The 12917-nt window shown below is 46.2% G+C and overlaps 1 protein-coding gene across 2 annotated transcripts in view; it reads left to right on the forward strand.

Moving 5' to 3' along the window:
- Positions 1-537: 537 nt before the first annotated feature.
- Positions 538-12917, forward strand: part of BEND7 (BEN domain containing 7) — a 61110-nt gene continuing 48730 nt past the window's right edge. For both annotated transcript variants that reach the window (XM_066589909.1, XM_066589910.1), the window contains exon 1: positions 538-959. In XM_066589909.1, the coding sequence (XP_066446006.1) occupies positions 899-959 (61 nt within the window). In that variant the 5' untranslated portion in view covers positions 538-898. The remainder of the gene's footprint in view (positions 960-12917) is intronic.

Raw genomic sequence — 12917 nt, forward strand, 5'->3', positions numbered from 1 at the left:
GCACCTTGGGGCAGAATACTCGTCCACATCTCCCTCCTTACACCAGGTGCCCCTAAATAACACTTTCCACACTGTTTCTTCAACAGGCCATTTACAGTGAAAAAAAAATCCCCCATTGTTCATTCGTCCGGTGGAAGGCATGGCCACTGCCACCCCACCGCCTCGGACTCCATGAATGATGGCTTTGTGTATGTCCAAGTGCCAGCATACACCTTCTTCCACACTGTGAGCATGCCCATATAACCGCACTACTACTATCCCCCTGTAACCACGGCTCTCCCACCACACGGCACGGCGCACTGACAAAGCCGCCGAATGACCAGTAACTGCGCATGCGCCTCGTTCCCGCCTCTTTTAAGGTGTCGCTTGTGCTCCTTCTACCTAGAGCCGATGACGTCACGCAGTACGTCGTTTCAGTCCACCTTGCTGTAGAACCAAACTTGACCAGCAGGTGTCAGGCTCCCTCCTCCGTCTCTAAGTCATTCTCTCCCCTGTTTATCATTGACCCTAAAAGAAAAAAAAAAGGAGAAAGCAAAACAGCTTGGAGAGAGGGCCCTGTCTGCGGCTCCGCGGATGTCTCAGCAGCAGCAGCGCCCGGCACTGTGGGGGAATGCTCGGGGAGTCCCAGGCAGCAGCAGCTGATTTCTCTCCCTATTTCTCCTGTACATTCCTATTGGAAGCCTGCACAAACTTTCCCTTCTCCCACCAGTTGGCAGTGAGCGCTCCCCCGGGCAGCTGTGCGCCGCGCTAGCGCTGGGTGCTTCCTCCTGGCACTCTCCAGCGGCTCATTTCCTTCTTCTCCCCCTCCCCTTCCTTGTCACCGTCTTAATCTGTCTGATCTTTCTCCCTGTGCTCCTCATTCTTCTGCCTCCCTCGCCACAACACTGACTGGAGGAGAATGGAGTTTTCTGAGCGGAGACGGAGCAGGAAATCCCAGAGCTACAAGCTGGTGAATGAGGGTAAGTGAGCAGCAGGCTGTTGTGCCCACAGTATGGTGACACCTGTCAGAGAGGTGACAGCTCGCCTGCCACTGCCAAAACAGACACGTCACAACTGCCACCGGCTGCTATTGTTACAGGGAAGAGGTTCTGCAGCAGCTCGGGCTCAGCTGGGGGCTGCCTAGTTGGGCCTCTAGTAGAAGAAGCCGCCGAGGCCAGTTTGTTATGGTGTCCGCAGAGAGACACAATGACAGACAAGCTGATGAATTAATAGGTCTGCGGAGGACAAAAGCTCTGGAGACCCCACTGAGAGGACACACAATCCCCCTCCCTCCATTTATCAGGCTTCCTTATACCTCTCCCCAAGTCTGGCCACTTCTGCCTGTGGCATGGAGAACGTATATATATAATATATATATATATATATTATATATGTGTCTCCTACTGATGGCCGGCAGACTGGAGGAGAAGGAGGATGGAGGGGTGGGCTGCCCGCCGGCAGAGTTCACGGCAGGTGAAGACGTCTCCAGCAGCAGACTTGTCTTCCGTCACTTCAGCTGCTTCTTAGAAGAGTTGGTGCCATTACAGATCCCATAGTGGTCACACAGCTTTCCTAAGCTTCTGAAGGGCACTGACCCCTAGTAATGTATTGCTTGATGACTTTTCAGATCTGCTACATTGTATCTGCTAGTGGTTACTGTATTTTAGGGGCGCTGCTGCTTTTTAGACTGTCTGTAACTTTATGTTGGCAGCTGGTTGCTGAAAAGTAGGAAAGCCATTGTGCCCAGTATAGGACTGGCAGGAGGACCCTACGTGTATACAGGCTGCCGTATACATTACTGGCTGGTCCGTGGATCTCATAGGAACTACTCCGCTGAACCCGCATATCCTGTCTGGGGAGATGGGTTGGATGGGTTGGATTTTAACCTGTTCAGTTCTGTACTCCCTTGGACACTAGCAGCAGCGGAGGAGTATAGTGGCAGCTCCCCATCCCCAGACAAACGGTCATTTCTTCTCACTTGTACATCGTCCTTTGCAGTATTAGACGAGCATATTATAACACGTCCGTAATACGATCCGTATTACAGACTACATTACATCCGTACGTCATCAGTCTATGATGGAAGCAGGTCCCACTGTAATGCACAGGACAAAATAGAATATTTCCTACTAACTGGTCAATTATTAATGCTTTGTCCCCAAGAATAGTAAACAATTGTTAGAAACAACTAACGTTAACCCTTTACTTGGGCTGTTTCTCCTAGAGTGGGATTTTGCATATTGTGATAATTAGACATGGAAACATCTAGTCGGCCCTTATATTATTTCCTCTTTATTCCTCTCTTATTATAGATATCTGCTGTTCTCAGGCAGCTTGAATTTATGTATTGCTGATTTTCCAACTACATCAGCTAAAAGTTTGTTCTAGCTACTACTACTCCTTTAGTAAAATAACATTTCCTGACATTTCTTCTGATTTCCCTGCAACTAATCTTAGATTGTTCCCCCTTGTTCTAGTGTTTAGTTTCTTAATAAAAACACTTCCCTTGTTAACCTAATTTATAGCTTTCATGGCTCTTACACACCTGATTAAGGGGCTGCGTTTGGGCTTTCCATCTCTCTGTGCCGAGCAGAGAAACTGAATTTAAATGGATACTTTTGTTCTGTAGGTGAGGTCTCCAGAACTAAACACAATATTCCAGATGTGGTCTCACCAGAGCTGTATAGAGCGGGATCACAATCTCCCTCTTTCTACTGGTAATACCTCTAGCAATGCAGCCAGGCATCCTGCTTGCTTTCTCTGATGCCTGACCACACTATTGACTCATTTTGAGGCTGTCAGAAATTAGAACCCGTAAGGACCAATGCACACGGGGGTATTTGCACTGAGGAATCCAGACGGGCGTCCGCCGCCGGGTTCCGCAGCAAATGCTGCCCATAGACTTGCTATGGAAAAATCGCTTTTCCATGTCCACGAGCTGGAATGAACTGCGATTTTCCGCTTGCGAAGAAAAAATTGAGGCATGTCCTATTCCAGCACAGACAGCTTCCATTGAAGTCAATGGAAGCCATCCGATCTGCAGCCCATCCACAATGACATTATGTAAAGGTCGCGGATTCAGCATCATTGCCTAGTGATAGTGCAGCATTTTCTTTACTGTGCATTTGCGTCGGCTGGCACATCCGCAATACAGAAAAGACGGCTGCGGACAGGTACGCAGGGCTTACTGGTTGGACACTGGGTTGGATTCTGCTGTGGGATCCCGCATGGGGAAACCGACCCGGCCATGTGCAGGCGGCCTAAATCCTCTGAAGTCCTGGATAACACAGAACAGCCAATACAATACTCCATCTGAGGACTCCTTCTGCCCAAATGTATTATTTTTCATTAGAAAACATTAAACTACAGATTCCAGTGTTTTGATCATTTATCCAGTAAGGCTAAATCTTTCTCCTTGATCAAGACACTACCAGGAGTATCATCCACCACTTTTCTCACATAGTCAAAGAAGTCAGTGAGATTAGTTGGACTCGATCTTCCCTCAGTGAAGTCATGCAGTTTAGGGTCCAACAGGTTGTTGGCTTTTAAGTGGTCAGTTATCCTCTTTTTCAGCATGTCTTTCATTAATTTACCTACTACAGATGTCAGACTAACTGGTCTGTAGTTCCTGACTTCTTTACTACCCTTCTTATGGATGGACACAACATGGACCACTCATTCTTCACTCATCAGGAACATCCCCTGAATATATCAGAGGTGCAGCAATATTGGAGTTCTTTAACAACTCTGGGGCTGACCCATCTGCACTAGAGATGAGCGAGCACGCTCGGTAAAGGCAGATACTCAAGCGAGCATCGCTCTTCTCGAGTATCTGCATACTCGTCCAAGCAAATGCCGGGGGGAGCGGGTGGGAGCCAGGGGAGTGATGCTCGCTCGAGTATCTGCCTTTACCAAACGTGCTCGCTCATCTCTAATCTGCACCAAACGACTTATTCAACTTTAAACACGCAAATTCACCTTAAAATAGCTGGATCAGAACCCTAGTAACCACAGGTAATACCAGGTGGAAGGCAGTATTCAGATGGAACCACTGACTTCTGCTGTATTATATACCAAAACGTCCGAAAGAAAATGAGAAACTTATCTCCATACTTTATTTTAGCGTAAAAATACAATTTTATTAATTTTTTTTTTTAAAGCTATGCGTTTAAAAAAAAAAACAACAAAAAAAAAAACACTTTTCAGCTTTTTATCCCCAATAAAACTAAAAAAATGGGGGAAAAAGTCAGTGAAAAACATTAAAAAATAGTCCCATTTGTCACGGGAAAAAAAAACAGCAAAAATAATTTTGGTGGCTGAAGAAAATAAGGTTGTAAAATCACATGGGTAAAATCCCTAAAAAGTGTCTGGTCTTTAAGGCACAAAACAGCCTGGTCCTTAAGGGGTTAGGGACCAGGGTGTTTCAGTTGAAATGGACCAGACACTTTTTAGGGATTTTACCCATGTGATTTTACAACCTTATTTTCTTCAGCCACCAAAATTATTTTTGCTGGGTTTTTTTTCCCGTGACAAATGGGGCTATTTTTTAATGTTTTTCACTGACTTTTTTTTTCTGTTTTTTAGTTTTATGAGGCTAACTTTATACAGGCACTCGCCAACATGCAATTTCCCTGCGAAGGAAGTAGTGATCCTCTTCCACGGCTGACAGCCCTATTGAAAACAATTGGCGATGCAATGTGAGGGCACACCCAAAGATAGGACATGCCGCAATTTGTTTCCTGAGGGTAAATGATAAGGGTAAAAAAAATCCTCATGCATATGACTCCATTCAGAAGAATGGGGCTCATATTTGTGCGTCTTGCAACACACAAGTCTCACAATATTTTCTTGGAAATGTGAAGCCGGTCTTAAGGACCAAACCTTATTTTTCAAGTCTCACACTTGTTATGCGGTAATAATTTCTGAACGCTTTTACTTAACCACTTAATGCCACAGGGCATAACTGTACGTCCTGGCTGCGGGGTACTTAACGCAACAGGACATACACTTACATCCTGGGGATAGCGAGAGATCAGAAAAGATCCCGCGCTATCCGGCTGCAGTGACAGCCGGCCTCCCACTTCAACAGCAGGGGTGCATTGGAGCAGCGACAAAAGACGCAATAAAAGTGATTTAAAAAGCCATATGTACCCCAAAATGGTACCAATAAAAACTATAACTCGGCTCACAAAAAAATAAGCCCTCACAGAGCTCTGTTCATGGAAAAATTAAAAAAATGTTATTAGACTTTGAATGCAGCAATTTAGAAAAAAATAACTTCCAAAAAAGGGTTTTTATTGTGGAAAAATGGAAAAACCTAAAAAAAAATATATAAAAATTTTAGTATCGTTGTAATCGTATCAACCCGGCCGATATATGGTCATCTGAATGCACCCAAACGCTGTAAAAGAAAACCAAAAATCTATGATAGAATTGATGCGTTCTCTCCCTGTTATCATAAAAAAAAATATAAGTTTTAAAATACAGTCTATGTACCCAAACATGACACCAATAAAAACTACAGTTTGCCACACAAAAAACAAGCCCTTATACGGCCGCGTTGACAAAAAAAAAAAAAAAAGTTATGGCTTTTGAAAAATGGAGATGAAAATCCACCAAAAATCATTGCGCCCTCAACACCAAAATAGGCCATGTCCTTAAGGGGTTAACACGATCCTGAGATTGTTCTTTCGTGACATATTGTAGTTTGTTTGTGGTAAATTTTCAACAATAAATTTTGTCTTTATTAAATAAAATACAAATTTACTGAAAATTTGGAAAAATTTGTAATTTCCAAACTGAGTTTTTCCTCCTTGCAAGGGCTCCTTCAGATGGACATGCAATATACAGAGAATAGAACCCATTGATTTCAACAGGTCCTTCCTAATTTTTTTTGCGTGCGTGGAAAAAAAAACGCAGCATGCTCTATTTTTGTGCGCAGTTGCACACCAAAGGTTCCCATAGAAGTCTATGGAAGGTGCAGAAATACGCTCTCAATACACATACAAATGTGAAATACTCTGTGCAATTCAGTGAAAGATAGGACATATTTGGAACTCATCGCGCTCGCCAACAGGCAGTTTCCCCGCAGAGAAGTAAAGATGTTCCACCACGGCTGACAGCTATGGTGGAGGATCGCAGAGTTTCTCCCAATGTTTTCACGTGCACCTAGCATGAGGTGCAATGCTGCCGCTAACTCGCAGCGCACAAACCTCACCCAATTTTCAGCTCTGTGAAAACTGTCTTCGGGATACAAAGCTAAAAAAAAAAAAGATTTTTAAATTAGTATATTTACACTAACAAAGTATGGGAATAAGTTTCTCATTTTTGTATCGGATGTTTTGATATATAATATGTATCGTCTCGGATTGCAGGGCACATACAGCGACAGTTTTAGTTGGCGTCAGCAGTGGGGTTTTTTTCTTTACGGACCGCTGGGGTTCATTCACATGGTCTTTTTTTTTTCACAGACAAAGCAGCCCAGTTACAGGAAAAAACATTCCCCTGTAGTGACAGTAGTCACTAACAGAGCTGATCCTGGTCTACTAGGACCCTGCAGCTCTGCTGTGGCAGGGGGTACCCAGCAGGCGCATGATCACCAGGTGGAATTGAGGAAGTGACACTTCTGCTTTCTCTCTCACTACATACGGTAGTTTTCATTGAGCTCTATGTAGCCTGCAAGAGTGAAGTTAGAAGCAATTAAAAACCGCTTTGGTCCTCTCCAAGTCCTCAGCCTTGACTAACTTGCTTCTGCTACATTGCAGGAGCTTTAATCAGGCGCCATATATTTACTATATGCCGGGATTAAAGCCCAGGACCAAGCATCGTAAATTTATAGTATTTGGTCCTTAAGGGGTTAAATCAAGTTTTTATGCTACTTTTCAAAAAATAGTAATGTTCTTTTTAATTTCCCTTATCAGTGTTTGTTTTCACTATAAGAAGATCCTGAAATCTTGCTGTTTTCTTTCTGGCTGTGTAGTACTGTGAGCAGAAGGCTGATACTACCTGTTTTGTAGAGATTACTGTTCAGCTTGTGCTGTGTACACTAGCGGGTAGGGTCAGCAGTTACATCACTAACACTAGAGGACAGGATTACGGGGGAAAGTAGCATCAGAGCATTCCAGCTCAGATCTGTGTCTTCACAGTAACAGATTACAAACAAAGCTTGAATATTCTGAGCCTGTAGGCTCTTCATCATTGTTAGGCCTCTGGGTGTGGACTGACTCAGCTAACCAACCAAACCTGGTATGGCTGGCAGCCGACCCCAGTGGTCCGAGATACCGAAGCAGGGAAATCCCGGATGGGTAATTTGCCCTGGCTAAGCAGGAAGATGGGAAGACCTCTGTCTATAAGCAGGGTTGGCATCCTGATAAGAATAGCCCTATGCTGGAACCTTGGAATTGACTATCCCGGACAGTGTACACAAAGCAAAGAACAGGACTGACTACCACAGAAACAGGAACTATACATAGACTGGACAGAAATTGGGAGACGCACACAGGCTAAAGCATAAGGCAAAGAACATACAAAATAAACAGACCTAAACCAGGTGACCTAGAAATGCTGAGTGTCAGAGACAAACACACATCAATTCTGAGGCAAAGAGGGAGGGTCCCCAGCTCACTTAAATAGAAGAGTAATTGCTATTTAAGCTGCAGTTGGGTTGTGAGTACTGAGAGGAGTTAACTCCCTCATTGCTGGATGAAAATAGAACAGAGAATTCATTCCAACAGCAGAAGCAGAGCGATGCCCGCATCTGCCTGAGTTAGAGGTTCTAGTACCCTGTTGTACCGCCTCTAGCTTGGATACAAGATGTGATACGGATGGACATAGAGGCATACAGGTTTTGTATGGTATCCTGCAGCTTATCAATTCACATTTGCTGTAACTGAGCCTCTAGATTGTGCAAACACGTAGGTTGTCAAAGTTGGCCTCCAGATGGTCCCATACATGATCTATTGGTGATAATTCTGGTTAACGGACAGGACACAGAAGTGTGGCAATGTTGTGGGGACATTCCTGTGACACCCTTCTTATGTGCGACTGAGCATTATCCTGCTGGATAATGCCTCTTGGAAGCTGCTATGAGAGGAACACATGTGGCTGCAGGATGTCCTAAACATATCACTGAGATGTCATTGTCTCTCGTACCACTATCAGGAGTGACTGACTGTCGTATGTGATTGCCCCCCCAGACCGTCACACCAGCAGTGGGTGCAGTGTGCCACTCCACAGCAAATCCCAGATTGAGGCGCTCACCCCCAGGTCTGCAGACACGAATATAGCTATTATTAGTGCTTAAACTAAACCTGTTCCTCTCCATAGCAGTCTATTTCCTTGTTCATGATACCACTGCAAATGGAGGTGACAGTGCATGGGTGTCCAAGTGTCCTTCAGCCAAGTGCCTGGAAATGGTTCCGACAGACAGAGGAGCTGTAACGATGGTGTCAGCTGTGTCTGGATGGCGGACAACTAAATAGTTGGAGCTGCGTCTGTTTGTTGGACAATCAGCTGATCCTCTCTACTGGTGGTTTGTCAGGGGCGTCCTGAGGCCGGTCACCTTGTGTGCGCTCACACATCCACTGTCCCACCACCTGCTAACAGTCTGGTCAGAACGACCCAGGTAACATCAATTTGTTGATACGACCCTCCAGCTTCTCACACCCCAATAATGCCCCCCCTCTCAGACTCTGGTAACAGGGGGAAATCTCTTGGATTGCATCACAGAAGTATGTCTAGTGGTCACTACACACAAATAGCCTCTGAGAGCCTTTTTACAGGTCATGGGTGGAACCACTTTTAGGGTTTCAGGTGGTTAGGCCATTCATCTAATCACACCACAACCCTGCCTGAGATGTAATTGCATGCCGAGTTTTACTGCCAAACGACAACTTCTTCTAGGTGCTGGATTTTCTTTGACTGAGGGCTTATTCAGACGACCGTATATCGGCCGGGTATTCAGTGTTGTGTGTAAAGCAGCCATGCACATAAAGGATTGCAGGTGTAACAGCTGTGTAAGGGTCCACTTACACAGCCGTAGGCGTTTTACGTGCGCCACCCGGCGCCGTAAAAACACATGGACGGTAAAGGGCCCGAGGCCGCAATGCCGTGGGGACTGGGGAGACATTCCCCCTTCCCTCGCCCTCACCGGCTCACTTTCTCTCTCCTCCCCTCCAGCCGTTTGCAATGGGAGGGCCGGACAGGGCAGAGCTCATCTCCTACCCCCTCCCCGCCCCTTGTTCACAACCAGCAGTGGGAGGGGGCGAGCTTAGCTCTGCCCCCTCCCATTGCAAACAGCTGCAAGAGGAGAAGGGGAAGGGAGTATAGCAGTCACACTGCTAATTTCCCTCCCACTTCCCTTCTCCAGCAGCTAGCATAGGCTCCCATAGGGATCCATGCAGCTGCCGCCACCGGTGTAAATGCGCCCTGTGGGCGCTTTTACAGCGCAGGGATATGGCCTTGTGAACTGATGCATAGTAAACCAATGCATGAGAGGGGCAGCGTATATCGGCCGGGCGTGAAAACCCGGGCGATATATGCCCGTGTGAATAAGCCCTAAAGTTGTACATAATCTCAGGGATAAAAAGAGCAATGAGTTGATAGAAAGTATGACAATATTGTACATTTTGGTGAAGTATTACAATTTCAGGTCTTTAAAGAGAATCTGTCACCTACTTTTAGCCTTATAAGTTAAGCTTATGGTCTGAAAGTAGGTGACTCGTGGAGAAGGTGGATGTAAGTTCTTTCCTTACCTTTCCCTTCGTTCCCCTGATGTGAGCTCTAAACGCCTTTAGCGCTGCTGCTAAGTATTCTGCTCACTATAAAATTAGAATTGGCGGACTACTTAGGAGCGCCGCAAAATGCATTCAATGGCGGCTTTTAGTGCTGACATCGGGGAATGACTGGTAACAGAAGTCTAAAACTTACATCCCTGAACTCCAGGAGTCACCTACCGGCAGACCATGAGCTTTGTTTATAGGGCTAGAAGTAGGTGACCGACCCCCTTTGTTTAGGACAGATTGGTGGTTCGTTGGCATGGGGTACCTAATCCTAGGGTCCTGGACAGCTTCAGAGCAGCCCCTGGTGTCCAGTGTAGTAGCTTCCGTTTTCTCACATAGTGTGGCGATATCAGTTCTTTCCTTAATGAGTTGAGGAGAAATTGAGTGGTACCTGCCGTTTAGAAGCAGTATGGATTTTGGTGGCCATGGTACTTCACAAGCAAATAGTTGTCATAAAAACATATAAAGGAATCCTATAGTTACATATATAGCATATACAGTTGATAAAAAGTGCTGAGATCCCGGCCTTTAGCCTCATTCACACATTTTCTGGGGGTGGCTGTGGGTGTTTAAAAACCTGGTGTAGTTAATATTGAGAAATCCGACAGAAAAAAAATAGCGCTATGCTCCATCACAGACTTTAGTGCGGAGGTATTCTCTCCTAATCCACTCCTATAGGAGAATACCACCAACATATGTCTACCTGTGGAGCACCATGTGGCAGTGAACAGGGCCCGGTAGTTCTGTACTACCGCTCTGCCGCGTGCGTGAGGTCTTAAATATAGTCACAGTAAGGCTAGGTGCACACTAGTAATTCTACAGACAGCGCACAGCCCATTCTCACCTATGAGGTTCTATACATTGATGCTTTTTCACGGACTGAGTGGGCAGGACCGCTGTAATGGGAGGGCCAACTGGGCCACTGCCCAGGGTCCCCATTCCCAAAGGGGCTCCCTGCCTTCTGCGCCGCTACTGAAATTCAGCAGCAGCACCGCTGCTGGTCAGGAGAGGAGGAGCAGAGAGTGGAGACTATTGACTTGTGGGGGTATTAAGAATTCACTGTAAATTTGTGGGAACATGAAAGAGGCTCTGTAATTTTGTTGGGGGTGCTAAGATGGCACAGCAAAGCATGTGGGGACAATAAGGGGGCACTGTAGGCTTGTGGAGGCAGTGTTTAAGGGGTTTTGCAGGGAAATACTATTGATGTATCCTCAGGTCAGGTCATCAATAGTTGATGGCTGGGGTCCACCACTCTGGACCCCAGCCAATCAGCTGATCCAGTACCCACTGTCAGTGCAGCAGTAGTCAGGGGTCAGAGTGGAAGCTTATGCTCCGACTCCTGTCTAGTGGCCGGTGCTTGTACTTGCAGGCTGGGGTCTCATATAAAAGCAATGAGAGCTGCAGTTGCAAGCATCGGCCACTACACAGGAGTTGGAGCAGCGGCTTCCACTCAAATCCTATGTATTGCGGTGCTGACAGCAGGTGTCCAATCAGCTGATTAGTGAGGGTCCTGAGGATAGGTCATCAATAATATTTCCCTGGAAACCCCCTGTAATCTGTGGGGGCATTGAGGATGCAGTGTTAAAGGAGTATTCCCATCTCATTGTTTTATGGCTTATCGGATGTTACAGAAGTAGCAGAGCTTAGCTGAGGCGGCAGCCTTATGCGGTTTCCAAAACTGCCATTGAAGTGAATAGAAGTTAAGGAAACAGCATAGAACAGTGTGCTGCCCCGTGTCTGTAACTCCTGTGTTACGGTAATAGCATAGCACACTGTGCTACTCTGTTTGGGGAACACCCATTCACTTCAATGGGAGCTACACAAACAGCATAAAGTTGCCATCTCGGCTGTTTCCATAACACCCAGTGAAGTGGTCAGGAAACAGCTATGGGTATCTCATCTCAGCCATGAAACAGTAATATGGGACTACCTCTTTAACTTGTGGGGAAACTAAGCATGTGGTGTTAACTTGTGTAGACACCAAGGCCTCCCTTGCACAGACTTTTTTACAGCACTTAGCGCTGCCTTTTCAGCGCAGCACTAAGCGCTGTGCAAGGCTCCCATTCATTTCAATGGGGCTGCTCACACAAGTATCAATACACAGTGTCTTAAATGCTGCGCTTTGACAGTGATGTGTGTCCTATCTTTGGACGTTTTCAGCCCTGCGTCGCCCATAGAAATCAATGGGCAAATTTAGCAGCGCTGCTGAAAACTTGGCACAACTTGGTGCTGCGCTTTGGGCAGCACTAAACGCAAATTATACTCCTCGATGCTGGCTCTGTTCGGGTTCCTGGCACTGCTTTCCGGTGCTCCGGGCACTTGTAAGAGGATCTTTTGCTAGTGACGGGGTTTGAAGACCCTGCCTCCAGCAAGAGATTGCTCTGATTGGCTAATCCGTCGCCAATCACAGCCAGTGCTGGATGCACCAATCACGACTATTCAATGAAATGGCTCGTGGCTCAGCCAATTAGAGCAATATCCTGCTGGAGGCGTGGTCTTAAAACTCCTTTACCAGCAAGAGATGCTCTGCAGGCAGAGACAAGTGCCTGGAAGCCTGCAGGGACGGCGCCTACTAGGTGAGTATTTTATTTTACTTTCAGCTTCCTTAGCTGCGTTATCAGATGTGCCAAAAATGCAGGCAAAATGCTGGCATAACGCATGCCAGCACTGCTGAAATCGCAGTAAATGCAGCATTGAAAAACACTGCGTTTACTGCAAATGCCTGTGTGAGGGAGGTTCAAGGAGGCTGTGTTAACTTGTGGGAGCACTAAGGAGGCTGTGTTAACTTGGAGCACTAAGGAGGCTGTGTTAACTTGGAGCACTAAGGAGGCTGTGTTAACTTGGAGCACTAAGGAGGCTGTGTTAACTTGGAGCACTAAGGAGGCTCTGTTAACTTGGAGCACTAAGGAGGCTCTGTTAACTTGGAGCACTAAGGAGGCTCTGTTAACTTGGAGCACTAAGGAGGCTCTGTTAACTTGGAGCACTAAGGAGGCTGTGTTAACTTGTAGGAGCACTAAGGAGGCTGTGTTAACTTGTAGGAGCACTAAGGAGGCTGTGTTAACTTGTAGGAGCACTAAGGAGGCTGTGTTAACTTGTAGGAGCACTAAGGAGGCTGTGTTAACTTGTAGGAGCACTAAGGAGGCTGTGTTAACTTGTAGG

The sequence above is a fragment of the Eleutherodactylus coqui genome, chromosome 2 (assembly GCF_035609145.1).
Source record: "Eleutherodactylus coqui strain aEleCoq1 chromosome 2, aEleCoq1.hap1, whole genome shotgun sequence".
NCBI lineage: Eukaryota > Metazoa > Chordata > Amphibia > Anura > Eleutherodactylidae > Eleutherodactylus > Eleutherodactylus coqui.